General features: G+C 47.0%; 1 protein-coding gene across 9 annotated transcripts in view; it reads right to left on the minus strand.

Annotated features, from left to right (window-relative positions):
• Positions 1–1,256: 1,256 nt before the first annotated feature.
• ARHGAP44 (Rho GTPase activating protein 44) overlaps positions 1,257–15,966 on the minus strand; it is a 128,450-nt gene continuing 113,740 nt past the window's right edge. For 3 of the 9 annotated variants that reach the window (XM_077327533.1, XM_077327532.1, XM_077327539.1), the window contains exons 17-22: positions 14,690–14,707; positions 13,470–13,691; positions 9,728–10,186; positions 8,088–8,236; positions 7,169–7,546; positions 1,257–3,119 (exon numbers count right to left, since the gene is read on the minus strand). In XM_077327533.1, coding sequence (XP_077183648.1) covers positions 2,980–3,119; positions 7,169–7,546; positions 8,088–8,236; positions 9,728–10,186; positions 13,470–13,691; positions 14,690–14,707 — 1,366 coding nt within the window. In that variant the 3' untranslated portion in view covers positions 1,257–2,979. Of the gene's footprint in view, positions 3,120–5,353; positions 5,406–7,168; positions 7,547–8,087; positions 8,237–9,727; positions 10,187–13,469; positions 13,692–14,689; positions 14,708–15,966 lie in introns of all 9 variants that reach the window. The other 6 variants (XM_077327535.1, XM_077327534.1, XM_077327537.1 and 3 more) reach the window with 6 other exon arrangements.

Consider the following 15,966-nt stretch of genomic DNA (forward strand, 5'->3'; position numbering starts at 1 on the left):
TCCAGTTGGCTTTTGATTCACTTTCATGTTAGGGCACCAGTGAGAAACGAATGCATCACACCTTTCTATGCACTGATCTAGGAACCGATGTGTGCAGCAGGAACAAGGGCTGGAACCAAAGAGTATAGTATTATCCAGGCTGAAATAGGTTTGCAGTGTCAGGCCATTGTCCATCCTGCCCACCTGGGAAGAGATGCCATTTCCAATGGCTAATCAGGGAACTGAACATGGCACTCTTAAGATGCATAGGCAGACAGAAACACACAGCAGCAACTCACAAGACCACCGAGTGTGCAGCTGCCTCCTGCATTAAGGAGTTACAGAAGCTGAGCTTTGAGCTTATGGCTACTTGATATAGGAGGGAAATTGACAATCAAGATGGACCACAAATGAACACAGAAATATATGTGTGTGTGTGTGTGTGTGTTTGTGTGTACACAAAGAGGCTGCTTGGGTGTTGAGGCTCACCTGTGACAGTTGTGAAATGACCCAAGTCCAATAATTCCTGGCAACCAGGAAAACATTGGAGACATGGGAGGGAAATTGCACATGGATTGGATAAATTGCATCTTAGCAGCAGGAGCTGGCCTTTCTCCATAACTGGAAAAAAATTCCTTTCTCTCTCTGTGTGTGTGGTGTGCATGAAGAAGCTGGACTTAGGCAGGCTGTTTTTAGAAGAGCTGTTTAATACCCCACGTTTCACTACCCGAAGGAGTCTCAAAACACCTTTCACTTCCTCTCCCCACATCAGACATTCTGTGAGGCAGCTGGGGCTGAGAGACTTCTAATTGTTCCAAGTGACTAGTCCAAGGTCACCCAGCAGGCTGCCTGTGGAGGAGTGGGGAATCAAGCCCGGTTCTCAGGTTAGAGCCCGCAACTCTTTAACCATGACACCGCAGTGGCTCTCAATGTATTCCACCAGAGAGATTGAGATGGGTCAGACTATAAGCAACCATGTCTTGGTGGTATTTTATTCAGAATGTAGGCACACCCCATGGCAGGGCAGTATGGGCTAGCAGAATGGCAGTGGGTGGACACACAAAGGAGGAAAAACATACTTTATTAAGCACTGTTAATATTCCCCCGTAGTTCTGGCCTGATTCTTGAAGATGCTTGCCCCTTCATTAAAGTGTGGCTTATGCTTCAGGACAGCTGAACTGAGCTTTTGTTCGAGCATGGAAGTATCCTTCCAGCCTAGCTAATCCACCCCCAACAGGCTCATTAAAGAGACACAAGAGAAAGAGATACCACAAAAGTAATTAACTGTATTTTAATGAGACCTTGAATGGGGGAGGGGGAAGGGAGAGGACAGGAATGGAGAAAGCAGGAGGCTGCCCGAAGAAAGGAACTGCCCAGTGGTGGTATTTCGCCAGGAGTATAAGCCTGTAGTGCAAGACACCAATGGGCAATGCCCTTGCTTCAGCAGCAAATACATCAAGAGAATGAAATTGGGGGGAAGGGAGGGAAGAGCAGCTAGAATACCATTTTTGTTTCATTTTGTAAACATTTGCATTGCTTTCCTGCCCCTTCCATGTTGGGTGAAGAACTGCACATTATCACAGCCTGTAGCAAAGCGAGAACACCCAGACCTGCAGAAATGCTGCTGGAAAAGACGAGTTGGTAGACGGTGACCATAAGTCTGAGGGAGGAAACTGTATGGGTTGGTCAGGGAAGAACAGTTATAAGTGTTTAATTTGCATCGTACATTTGTACACCAGTCTGGATGGAATGGCCCCAAATAAACCAAATATATATATTTATAGACTTTATATATACAAATATATATCTATCTTGACAGATATATATATACCTCAATTCTTTTAAAAGGATAAAAGGTCTATGCATGCACAGTTGAAAAGCCCCACTCTGCTCAATCAAGCCCACTCAGGGGAACTGCAAAACATCCGCTGCTAATACATATCCTTCCGGCGGCCTCCACCTTACTCTTCCTTGCCATATCGCACAGAGATGGGGGAATGAGGCCTCCATTCCAGTTCCACCCTCACACTGTAAGGGGCAGGGTTAGGAACACTTTTATTGCTAATCAAGTAATGGGTTCTCTGCATGCAGGAGGCGTCGCCTGGTCCACACTGAAACTACTGCTCCCTCCTCTTCCGCACCACAGGCAAACAAAGAAATAAGACGCTTCTCCCAATTGCGACCCCTCTTCTTCACATCCCACAAGGCTTCCTCTACCAACCAAAGGGGGTCAGAGGAAAGGGACAAAAGGCAGGGCCAACCCTGCCAACAAGGGACTGTAAAAGATCCCAGAGGGCCAAACACCCCTTCCATTTGGAGGCTTTTGGGTAGACAGGGCCCACCCCACCTTAACACTTTTTCCTGGTTGTTAAAAGATTAATGGGGAAAGATGTAGTGTACCCCCCCCCCCATAACTGAGTTCCATTCCTTGGCCAATCTACAGGGGACTAGGATGTGAATCAACACGGATGGAAACTTGGTTGGTGAGCAGAGCACAGTCAGTGGAAGAAACAGAAGGAGAAGGGAAGGAACAAAACACTTGCCAAGGCTAACCAGCCAAACCCAGCGGGTGTGTTCTGTGAAATGTACCCAGTGAGAAAGATTGCTGCCCTCCTATCCTGACCTTCATACAATGCTGGCATGAAATACCTAAGTAGAGAAACTGGAATTTATATATATATATTTCATTTTCCTTGTAATGGGTCTGAAAGCTTTCAAGGGAGATAAGTAGGCACCACGTCAAAAAGGCAAAGTTTGAATAAGGCTAAACAAACAGGAGAACAAAAAATAAATTAAATGGAAATTGCACCAGCAGTGCCCTTTGCCTCAGAGACAGGCTTAGCACCAGGCCCCCAAGGCTGTGAGTCTTGCACCAGCAGCTGACAAGCAGAACTCCTGCAGACACCCCTCAACAAGGTCTCTGGAAACGTCTCCTTCAGCAGTGTTCATGGGGAACCGATATGTACAAGAGAACAAGTTACAGGACAAGAGGTCTCTGTGTCATAGGGCGGTGCTTTCTGAATCCTCCTCTGAACTGATTTTTCCTGGTACTGGGAGTCTCTGGACTTGTCCCAGTGGGTCCAGGTGCAGCGTAGCTTCAACCTCTACATGGATGGATGGGATATCAAGGCGGGCAAGATCTGAAATCAGGCACAGGTACATACAAAGACAAAATGTTATCATGGTGTTTCAAACCCATTCCACTCACCAGCACATGTACAGGTGAAAGTGACACGTTTAATTTAACTAAGCACTAGGTACAACTCTCAAGGGCCTAGTAGCTGTTGATGTCGGGGTGTGGGGGGGAAAGGGATGTCATAATATAGTCTTGGTTTGCATCTTTGCTTCGACATTCTTCAGAACTAGGTTTTCCTGCAAACACCAATTAATTATAAAAATAATATACAGGTGCTACTCAAGTGTAGCTGATCATGGAAATCAGGCTCTGGAAACACGACAGTAGATCGCGATCTGTCCAGTAGGGCTTAGAACAAGCTAGTATGTAGTCTTAAATTAAAACTTGTAAATAGCTTGTCTGGTTACCTATGACAAAGAAGAAGGATATCGAGATAGTCAGGCTGAAACCAGACTAAAACAATCAACAGTGAACGATTTTTACCCTCCCAAGAGAGGCTCTTCTTGTGATCAGTGATATTTTTGATCAGGAGTGAGCTGAGCTCTGAACTGGTTTTAATCCAGTGCACTAGAAGATATACCAAATGAAGTCACTTGTCTCCTAAGGTGGGGTCATTGCTCAAGATATGTGAGTGATCCCCCGCCCCGAAGAATGTCTGTGAACATGGCTAAACCAAGAAGACAAAAAGAATCTTGTCTCCAAATGTTACATTGTTCATAGCATGTCTCCACATACTATAAATACCTCTATTCTGAGAAATTCCCCCAAAATGGCACTCAAAACTGTAGCTAGAAGCGGCTAGGAACTGAAGAACAAGCTCATTGCTCAATTGTTTTATAAAGTGGAGAGATTGGAGAACACATGGACTTGGGGTTTACTTAGCTGTAAATCAGCTAAAGCTTCCAGGTAGTTTTGGACAAACACAATATCCCATACTGAAAATTCCACGTGATCCAGAAAACATGTATTAGACACAACACTGTTAGGACATAACAGTCAGAAAAAGACCATGGGACATTCTAGACACAAAGGCAGCTTTTACCACTTGACTAATAGAATTGAATTTGCTTCAACCCCTCTTCTGAACCCACTCATCTGCTATTGGCCTTTACAACACCTTATAGCATGGAACTCCACATGGCAAAACATGCTTGAAAAAGCGTTTCTAATTGAAAGCCAATAAGAAGAGAAGGGAGATGCATGCAAAGGAAGAAGCCAGGACTAGACTTAGAGGACCAAGCCTTTCACCATTCTTGGAAAGATTAAGCCGCTGGAGGATTGGCTTGACTGACAGCAGTGATCTGTCTGGGGCAAAGTGCCTACAGAACAGCTATTTGCTTGGACTATGCGGGTGCACAGGTATGGGTGTGTTTTCAGTTGAATGGTGAAACATTTCATGTTTCCATACTGAGGATATTTATGTCTAGCTGCGTAAAACGGGAATGGTAAATGAGCAGTTATTTGTGAAAGCAAAAAGGAACTTATGTGCCAAAACACCCTAAGCAATGAGCCATTTGCTTCATAAACAGAAAATCTTATCCACACAATGACTTCTTTCATATGATGATATAATTTCCCACCCCCACCCCAAAACACCATTTAGACACTAGACTATTGGTTGCCTATGGAAGATGCACTGCAGTGCAGAAGATTCGGAATAAGCCTTACATAACAGCTGAACTGACAACACCAGAAGGTTGAGTGTCCTTCCTGCACGAGAGCCCTGCATCCTGTGACTGAGTCTCATTGTTGACCGTCGCCTGTCCCCAGCTGTAGAAGACTTGGCCTTCTCTACTACGAGGGCCATTAACACATATTAATGGCAATATCATGACATCCCTTTGGAGAAGAACACATGGAATGGCAGAGGGAAAGAGCCGTACTGGAAGGAAGGACCAGCAAGGTCAGGAGCCAATGAATCCTGTGGTTTGGAGAGGACCGTTCAATGGGCTTAATTGTCTCCACATAAAAAGGTATCAGGTATGAAGGCCAATGATTTTCAGAAGCACATCCCCAAATTTACTAATAACATTGTTATCAGTAGGCTTGGGATAGGGTAGCAGGCTCCAGCAGCCATGCAGCTCTGAATCAGCGTGCCCCATGCAAGGCCAGCAAAATGGTGAATGGTGACTTTGGAGGCAAGAAGGCACAGCTGCAGGTCAGGCTAGGTGGGCTGGGGGGGATGTGTGGTGGCAGAGGGGGAGGGGTTCAGGAGAGAGGGTCGGGGCTCCAGCTTACCCTGAGCATTCCCCTCACACCTATTCAATATTGCATCACGTGCCTCAAACAGCTGCAAGGACACAATAATAGGATTGGGAGAAAGGCACAGCAGAGATACAGCAGCAACAAGACAGAAGTAGTACACAACACAAACTTCAGTCAGAAAACAGCCCCTGTCTGCCCCTTGCCCCTTGCTGGGATCTCCTCCCCACCTGCCCTTCCCCAGTGACACGAGGTTCCCTCAGTGGTCGCGAAGGCCTTCTTTAGGAAGCAGAAATGACCAGAAAGGAAGACTGGCCATTTACAACCTCACAGGCTGCAGCAAGGGAGCTGCCATCCCCTCCAACGCCCAGGCCACTCTCTCCTCCATAGCAGAAAGTACTTCAGAATTCATAACTCTGCTCTTCCAGAGGCCACTGGGATGCCTCAAGCCTGCAGTCAAGAGTTGCCAGGCCATCCAAAGTAGAATTCAAGCTGGAGAGACCATCAAAAGGCTGCAGTGTTGAGTGAAAAATCCCATGTGTGTGAAGACATCGCTCCAGGCCTCGATCTGCCCCGGATATGCTTTTGCATACAGACCACCGTGTATCCCCTTTTGAACCTTGCCAGGTGCTCCCAGATCTTTGCTGTCATACAAAAAGCCTTGCTGTAGGAAAAGCTGGGTTGGTAAGTTTTTTTTTTTTTAAATGGCTAGATATGCATCCCCTGTTTTGGAGGCAGGGTGGGGTGCAGACGCAGCAAATGTGAGTTGTCAAATGGCATCCAACAAGCAGAGCTGTGCAGGGAAAGGACTTGCCCATGAGACTAGCACCACCGTTATCCACACGAGGGAGATTTGCACCTGAAGCAGCTTTAGTATTTCCAGGTGACCGCTTCCAGTGCTATGCGAAGTGACTTTGCTAAGGGTACTGGTGCTTGCTGGGAAAGTATCACTTGGGCTGCGAGTGCAGCCATGTCACATGGCCAGCGTCTGAAAAGGGCCAAAGAGAACATTCCTGGTTCAAAATGTCTTTAGTGAGCTCAGCTCTTACATTTACAGCATCTCCTGCAAGATCCTTCTCAAGAAGCCTTTTCTTTTAGCTCAGTTCATGCACTCACTATATTCCCCAGGAGGATGCAATATCCAGACAGTGGAGGAGTGGTGGTGATGTCCATACTGGATATGCAGCAATGCACTAGTGTGCTGATACCTTGCAATTTTGCTCTGTGTGCAGTATTTGTTTTGCACAGCATCCTGGGCCAGGTCTCTATCCTGCTTAAGAGGTTACTGGCTGAGAAGTACGGATTACTACATGGCTTGAGTGATTATTTTTATTTACAGCATGGTATGCGTGCACGGTAGCCAGGAGATCCCTAAGATCATCTGGCAGCCAGGCAAGAGACTATAGGAAGTGCTTTGCCTTTGCCTGCCCTGTGTAGTTCTTGGGGGTTGCCCTTCCAAGAGCTAGCCAGGGCTGACCCTACTAAGTTTTCGAGGGCTGATGGAATCAGGCTTGCTACCCAGGCCAGGAAAGTTTGAATGCTACTCCACCTCTTGGAATAGGCAAAATCTTCTGCACAAAATTAAAAAGATTCTTCTGCATGAAAAAAGGGAAAAAAGAAATCTACACCATCACCCGAGCCTATGTTAAGCTGGTCCGCTCAGAGCCTGACTCTGCAATGGCTGTTTCTACCTCTACTCTTCTTTGTAGAGCCTGTCAGCATGCGTATATTAAGCAACCCAAAAGATAATCAAGCATGGAGCCCAGAACTCCCTGTAAACCAGTCACCCCTTCCCACTAATCCCGGAAACCTCCCCCCACAATTTCTCTCTTGGTTCCATCTGATCATTACCTGTAGACATGCTCTCCCCAGGGGACAGGCTGTCTAGTAGGGTGTGCTCCACAGACTGTGGACTGGAGCCAGATGCATTTGAAGTGGGAGGCTGTGGAGGTGGCAGCGTGGGCCTCTGTCGTGGCTTGGGGGTGGGTCGCGATTTAGTTAAAGTGCTTGTCAGGGAAGGAGGAGAAGACAGGGAAGGGGCAGTGGCTGGGGAAAGTGGGCCTGAGCCCAAGGAGTAGCCTTGCGAGTAACTCAGTCCATAAGGAGAAGGGGTGCTGGGTGGGGTGGGAGATAGGCTGGCGGGGGATGGCTGTCCTGGGGATTGGTCGGACATGCTGCCGGACTGGGCATAAGGAACCTTGGCAGGTATTGGGGTCAGCTTCTTTGAAACTGTAGAAGACAAAACAAGAGACAGATAAAGTTGAGTATCATTCATCAGAGCAGGTCTGAAGGTCTTTCACGTTATGGCTTTCTGTGTATGGCAGAGACGAGCCTTCTTTAGCACTCCGTAACAAAGGTACAAGCCTAGCTACAACTTCTGCACTTGAAAGGCAGCAGCTAGATGGAGTCAAAGCAAAACTGGCGCAGTCATCATTAATGTGGCATCTTTAGGAGAGGGACCAAGTTTTGGCTAGCTTCTTGCTAGAACAAGAAAGAATAACAGGCATGCATTTTTGAGTGCTATTCATTTCTAAATCTCAGCAATGGAAACTTCTGAAGTTGGTTCTATTCCCTTTTTCATTTGTAGTCACCAAGGAACTGACTCCCCAACAGCAGGAGCTCTGGATTTGGGGGGGGGGATTTCAAAAGAACACAAACCCTGACCAAAATGGTGGCCAGTTGAATTTACCACAGCTAAAGCCTGTCCCTTGTGACTCTCACACCCAATGGACGTGCTCTCACCAGCCTCCTGGGCAAAGACGAAGCATACCTTTACGCAGAGTATGTGGGCTCTGCTCTGTAGACAGCTGCTGTGTGAGACCAGGTGGTTGTTGGGCAGTCCCACATGGTATCATATGACCACAAGCTGGGCTGCCTTTCTGACCAGACACAGGGGAAAGCTCTTTAGTTTTTATCGTGCTAAAGAGAAACAGAAGATGAACAAGAAGCAGTTGTGAGTCCCTCTGCAAGAAGGGCACCTCTTTCACATCCCGTCAGCCCCCAGTTGCAGGTCACAGCCCCCCCCCCTGACCCTTTGCTGGGATAAGCCAAGGATGCTTGCAAAGCAAAGCAGATTTATGCCCAACTCCAAAACACACACCCAAAGCACTGGACAAACTTGCACTTCTACTTTCAAAGCAGAGTGAGCATGACTAGCGCATGAACGGCACCGCAGCCCTGGCAGTCACTCTGTACACAGCAATGAGACAAAACAAAATGGAGGAACGCCCTTCTCCCAAATCTACCTTGAGCCCACGTCTGCACCTAACTGTTGTATGTATGTGTGTGTGTGTGGGGGGGAAGGGGGGCAAAAAGGAAAGCCTGACAAAGCTGTGTGTTGGCCATATGGATTGCCCAAGTTGGCGGCGACGGCACCTAACGGTAACGGCCAGCAGCTGGCCAATTTGGCCCCTTGGCCCAGGAAATCCACAGAGGAGCAAGGGGAAGGGCTTAAGAAAGCATCTTCCCTGACAGCATCCAGCATCTGCATCCATCATGACTGATGAGAAATGCGCATTATGAGGGCTAAGGGAAGGGTGGCCCTATGACGTGAGGTAAATAAGACAGAGGCTACTTCCTTCAGTTAAGCTGGGCTAGGCAACTAAACGCAGTGGTTTAGAAGCCTGGGAAAAGAAAGGAGTCTAAATATCCTGGGACTATACATGGTGAGCGTCTGAGGATTTGAAATGGTCGCAAACAGGCTGGTGCTGAAGATGGGCTGGAATGCCAATTAAAAATTCCATTAGACTTTGGCAGCTATGGGAAAAACAGTGCCTTGCCCCACTTCAGAGAATGGATTGGGTAGACTACTCATATTAAGGGCCACTCTAAATTTGGTTGTCTTTGGATTCACCGTCATTCCTGGTTTTTTTGTACCCTGCTTTTTACTACCCAGAGGAGTCTCAAAGCAGCTTATAATTGCCTTCCCTTTCTCATCCCACTGCAGACATCCCTGTGGGGCTGCGAGAGCTCTGAGAGAACTGTGACTGACCCCAAGGTCATCTAGCTGGCAGCAAGCAGAGGAGTGGGGAATCAAACACAGCTCTCCAGATTAGAGTCTGCTCCTCTTAACCTCTGCACCAAGCTGGATCTCTTCTGTCCCACGACCAAACATTGGTTCCTAGAGTTCTCTGGGAAAAGAGAATGAAGCAGGTCACTGAATTTAACAAAGTCTGTTGTTTTGAGAGAGCTTCACTGAACTGCTTCATCCGCAGGGCCTTGCCGTTAAACGCTGCCATTAAGCAGGCCTGCTGCAAGGCAGTGGCAGACAGGGAGGTGTTATTCCTTTGCTGGGAGAAAAGGGGCCCAGGCCCCTTTCTCCTGTGCTGACCTGGGACCTAAGCAAGCAAATGATGCTTGCCCTTCAACCGCGCATGACACCTAAGCATTGTCAAATAAGCAGTTATTTACCTAGTGAGCCCGGCTCCTCTGTCTCTGGCACAGGTGCAGCTGACCCAGGGGGGAGAGACTGACATATGGGAACTGTAAAGAGTGCCAGGAGGATCAGGTTTGGATAAGGGAAGGGAGGTTTTCATGTGAGCAGGGGGGAAGTTAGTTTCGGGTCCATGCATCTCTGTGAGGGAGCTCTGCTTTGGGAGGTGCAGGAAATACGGCTTAGGGTTAGAGTTAATGTCCAGTTGCTGAGGGGAGGGAAAGGAAGAAGAGGAGGAGGAAGGAGCAGGGGGCAGAGTTTGGCTGTATCCTGACCACCGGTACAGTGGTAAGGGAGGCTCCGGCCTAGCGCCTGGGCCGATCTTGGAGTGGAAGTGGTGGAAGGATGGGTAGCAGGAGTATGGGGGAGGCTTGTCGTCCTCAGGGGATGGGTAGATGTAACAGGAATCCGACCAACTAGACGACACACCATCCGTGCTGCAAATGTCCAAAACAACAAAACAAAAAGGGGGAGGGGGGAAAGAGCAGAGAGCATTTGTATAGGGAGGAACTGAACAGGAATTTTGAAAACAGCCAAAAGCAAAAGAAGAAGGGAGGAAAGAACCACCGCCAAAACATACAGGGAAGAGAAGGGCTCCCAACTACAAAGTATACAGAGGACTGAGGCAAAAGGTCCCAGTCTCCCGAAATGACAGTACAGAAGCTGGTTTCTGCTTTCTTTCCCATAAGCCTCTCCGAATTAACAGCAGCCACTGGAGGCCAGGCCCCTATGAGTGAGGCTATTCATGGCCTTGCCTCTTTCTAACCTTAGCCACCATTTCTCCTCAAGCAGAGTCCCCCTCCCCCAATATATACACTCAGGGTTAGAGCACAGGAGAAGTTGCATGTTCCAAAACTTCTCCTTCAGAGGGAAAATTCTAAGTTGGCAATTCCTACATTTAGAATCAGATACTAGATCCTTAAAATATCCAAGCCTGGGGCTTTTGGGGGTTCACTTGGGAAGCCAGAGCAGTGTATTTGTCCCTGGTTCTGAGGTCATACAACTAGAAAACAACAATGCTGCAGAAGTCAGCGATCTCTAAGCTCAAATTATAAGCACTGATGATGTCTCAAAATTCTCACTAAGGCAAGCGTTGGAATCCCCCCTCCCCCATTTCTTTTGTGTCTCAGACTATAACCCACTCTCCATCTGCATACTGTTCCCTTTCTTTCTCCTAAACATGCCTGGATACAGGGAAGGGGAATAATATGACAGGGCTTCTCATAGCAGAATATGCTGTCCCATTATGTTGGACAATGCAAAAATCAACAGAGGTATAGGAAGCCCTCACTGAAGGAAAGGCAAGGTAGAAAGGAGAGAGAGAACTGCAGAACCATGTACTGAACTGCAGCTCTGAGGTCTTCAAGTGACTCCTTCTAAAGTGTTAGGCATGCATTTGCAGTTGAGGGATGCCCAACCCTAGACGGTCAAGAAAGCATGGAATGGGATCCAATGAAGTTGCATGTCCTCATCTCAGGGGCCTCACTTCGGCCACAACCATTTTCTCCAGCTCTCCCTGGCTGATATGAGCTCATTACTGGACATGGCAGATTAAAAAGAAAATCCTTGTTTCAGAAGAGGTGGAGATAAGTAAGACATAGTCTGAGTGGCAAAGAGAAGTTCAAAAGAGTAGCTACCATGCAAATGCCTCAAAGCTGAAGCACATCCTTTTAATTTTTTATTCCCAAACTGAGACACAACTCTGGTATATGCATCAAATCCAAAAGGAAAAAGAAAGTCCCCCTCAATAACCCAAAGAGTTATGCTAAGACTCATGGAGCTAGCTTGGACAAAAGCAGTGTACTAGAGGGCTGCAGTAAATAGGTTAATTACATGAAACGGAGTGAAAAAACAGGCTGGATCTAATCCTGTACCCAACCAAATCCTATATTTCTATTCAAGGCAGTTGCAATGTCTGTATATTTTTTGTATATGGCCAAAGGCCTTTACGAAAGAGCAACAACCATGTGAAACAAGACAGTTCTTGTCAAATGGGCATATGCCATCAGCTTGCAACTAGAGGAGACTAACCCAGTTGGCAAGTGCTGTGTACATGCTTAGACAAGTGTGGATGAGAGATGTCGGACCATTGCCTGGCACTCCTGGAAACCCTACAGGTGGGGCAGGGGGCAGATGGGATATCATGTGATGCATCATCACATCCAGGCAAAAATCTTCACATGACCTCAGGATGGCAGCTGATATTTTAGAAAATCTATGGTATTACCACAGTTTCCAGCGTGCTGGCTGATGACCTGACATCCTGCCTGGGCATTGTGTGCCATAATTTCCATTCTCACACAGTTCTCCTGTCAGCCCCTAAACAAGGGTGGTTGGAAGGGCCCAACAGGCAAGAGAATAGCCTGTCTGGTGTAGCTGCGCACAGGAGAGTGGCACATGATGTTGTGAATGTAAAGTCATGCAGCTAGCTCATTAAAAATTAGGTTGAACCAACGGGGATATGAAAAAAGATGTCTGGCAATGTATTGGAAAGGAAAAAGCCTGTCAAAACTGCAATAGCAAACTGAAGGGTATAGCAGATGGTAAAGAACCAAAAAGACCAAAGAAAAGCAACAGAAGAAGCTGCAAATGGAGATCCTGCAACAGAGATTTTAAGCTGCTATTGCTGCAGCACACAGGTTAGAAAAGGACTCAGAGGATCTCTCTGCCCAGCACAGAACAATTCTGTAACAATTAAAGAGCTCAGTCCAGGTTTTGCTCAGAACTCTGCCTTTGTTTTGTGATAAAAAAACAAAGCTGATGAGATGTGGTATTCCATTATTATCCCTCCCCTGGAACTACCTATCCCATGCACTCCTTTCCCCCACCCCAATTCTCTTGTGAGCATGTCAACATGCAGCACATTAAAAGCCCAATTCCATACTTGCTTTCAGCAGGGGGCACATCTATAGCGGAAGCACAAACCAGCAAACATATGCATGATTATTGTACGGGCAGCTCTTCTCTCTGTACACGTGAGTATGGCAAACACACAAGGTTTCATCTGGGAGGCCTGCTTGCCAGAAAGCTGACCTTACCTATGAATCCTTAGCACAAAATAACATGCATCAGAAACTTTGGATTTGCAAATTCAGGACATAAAAAAGAAGTCCAGCAACTGAATGAAGCTGGGCTCTCCAATGGAACCAAGAGTATTGGAGGTGTCAGAATAATGGGATTGTAAGGAAAAGCCGTTCCTTTGACTCAGGCAAGGATAGAACTCAAGAGTAATGTGCACGACTGGCACCAAAATCAAGGCTTAAAGGTACTGGTTCAGTAGAAGCCACCAATATATTCCTTTGGTGTATCGTCCATGTTTGTGAATATTCCAGCAGAAGAGGGAAGGAGGAACCAAGAAGGTTTGTCCATTCTCTGTGCTATCACATCATTATGAATGGGACAGAGTCAGAAAAACCACCACCACCACCACCAAGGTCTTCCTTGTATTCTCAGTGCCAGTCTTGTATGCATCTGACCCCTTCTGCAGGGAGGCAGAGGGTGGATATTCTCATTGCTGACATTCAAGTGGGCAGTACCATTATTTTGTGCCTGAATTCTCTCTCGTGCACCATACACACACACACACACACACACACCACAAATGCTAAAGCAACACTAAAGAGGGCCCATGCAAGTGCAGGAGTAGCAGACAGGTTCACAGAGACTTCAGGATCACAGAAAACAGCAGCAGCAGCCTGTTATGCTGCCTCCAAAACTTACCTTGTCCGTTCAGCCCCTGGTGGGAAACCGAAGCTAGTTGGAGTAGGGGAGGGAGTAGCTGAAATGTCAAGAGATTGCTCAGGAATTGGTGATTGAGGAGTAGCAGCAAGATCAGAAGGTGGAGCAGGGGGCTGCATGGCGGGAGGGGTGGAGGAGGCCTTACGAACTACGGAGGTGCCTCTGCGGGCCACCCAAGAGGTGTCCATCACCCGGACGCCCATGCTATGGGGGGGAACACAAAGATACTCCCTTACCACCTTGGAAGCAGTGTTTAGAGATAAACAACATATGCATTGCAGGGCACAGGGGAGGAACCACCTAACTATTACATCTGGGCCTCTAAGGGTTGTGAGGAGAAACCCTTTCCTGGCAGGACACTGAGCTGACACACTAAGAGCCATGATCAGGTTGTGAAAGAGGCATCATGCTTTAAAACCTCTCTCTTGGGATCATGCTTGGGTCTCCTGGAAAGTCTGGAAAAACTGTCAGAAGAAAGTCTTGGGGGACTTTCTCCAAGACATTGTTGCCTTCTTGCTTGGCAGGTTGGCTCTGGGTGCATGTGTTCTTCAGTTTTTTAAGTAATCAGAGCACAAGATTTTTAACACAATTTTCTTATTGGATTTGAAAACCGCAGGGAAAGCCAGCTGCTACATGGTAGCTGCAAAGGAGTGATTTTTTCATTTTTTTCCCACCAAAGAAAGGTTCCCCTGGGCAAGGAGCCTTAGTCTGAGGGCTTTCTTAAGAGCCACAACCTTGAACGTTACAAAATCAACATAAACTAAATTTGGGGGGAAAATATGTGGATTTTGAAAACCTCCAGCTAAACCACCTGCAGTTATTGTTCAAAGAGGAAGGAAGACAGCCTTTGCATTATAGATCTATGGAAGCAAAAGAAGGACATTATGCAGGAGGGGGGGGGGAGCTATGGCTCAGTGGTAGAGCACATGCTTTGCATGCACAAGGGTGATTTACGAAAGGCAGAGGGCATGCTCTTCCAGAGGCCTCCTCAGAGTGCCAGGGCCAGTCAGGAGCAGACTGTGTGTGCATGCCACAGGACAGGCCGGCTGCACTCAAGGAAAGCTAGGGAGATCTCTGGCCTGCCCTGGTGCTAAAAGCGGAAAGGCTGGGCTTCAGCTGGCAAGGCCGCAGGTACTCTGTCCTGCCTGGGTCTTGACAGTGATAACAGGAATGGTCCAACAGCTGCCCAGAGGATACCGTACCTTTGGATTTTCCTAAGGCTGCATGGACAGAAACATACAGATATTAGTGTAGCAGAAACTAAGGCCAAATGCCTCTCCTTCTTGGTCAACACGGATGCCTTTGGAAAAGGGGCCGAGGAGTCCAAGGCTGCAGCATGGGACAAGCATGGGAATCAAGGCTGTTCAGTGACAGTGAAGCACATCACTCAGGTGACAAGCAACGGAAGATATAACAGAAGGAAGTAAAATGATTCTGGGAAAGTCACATTATTTTGTAGCCTGTCTGTGAATTTGAATGTGTGAGAGAGAGTAAACTAGCTTATGCTGCTTAGGAGCCAGTCTGTGGGGACTTCAGTGTCTCTACAGGAATCTCCTCCTAGAATCAAGGTTAGGCATTGTACAGCTAACATTTGGTGTTTAGCAACAGGACAGTAGTGGGGAATCAAAGGATATCAGTGCATGCAGAGAATGCCCAAGAATAATTTTTATTTACACTGTCCTTCTGCCTCTGCTTCTTTGTGGTAAACAAGAACTACTATAAAATAAGACTTTCCTCTTACGTAAACACTGCAACTCCTGAAGGGCTACAAACCACACTTAATCTTCTACCTACCACAGCCTTGCACACTGCGCTAGAGTCTCTCCCTTGTCAATAAGACAAAATGGTTTTAAGAAAAAATATTTATTTTTAGTCCAGTTCTGCTTGTGCTCCTTTCAGTTAGATCCAAAACATCCACTCACTACAGACCAACCAAGATACAACATACTAGCAACGACCTATTTCTAAACACCTGGGCCTTGACCCCCCCCCCCTTAACAGAAAGGACAACAATAGTTGAGGAGGATCGCATGTGCTTTAAAGAGTCCCCAGAGGAGGCAGTTCCTTGCCATCCAAACTGAGAGCATATAGATGGCAAACAGAAAGAAGTGCTTGTGATCACTCTTCAAAATTAACCTGAATGCTTTTAAGCTCTTTGTTGCAAGTCCAAACAAAGCAAAAAGGGTAACTCTAAACTAACCAAGGAAGTTTAACAAAAATGAACTTTTTATACAGTTAATTTATGCAGCTCTGGAGGATTAACTTATTTGGTACACAGTAGTATAAAGTCTATACAGTAGTATAAAGTCTTGTGGCGCAATGTGGTAAGGTAACTAACATACTGTCTGAAGCTCTGACCATGATGCTGTGAGTTCGATCCCAGCAGCCGGCTCAAGGTTGACTCAGCCTTCTATCCTTCTGAGGTCGGTAAAATGAGTACCCAGCTTGCTAGGGGGTAAAATGTTAATGGCTGGGGAAG

The sequence above is a fragment of the Paroedura picta genome, chromosome 3, assembly GCF_049243985.1.
Source record: "Paroedura picta isolate Pp20150507F chromosome 3, Ppicta_v3.0, whole genome shotgun sequence".
NCBI lineage: Eukaryota > Metazoa > Chordata > Lepidosauria > Squamata > Gekkonidae > Paroedura > Paroedura picta.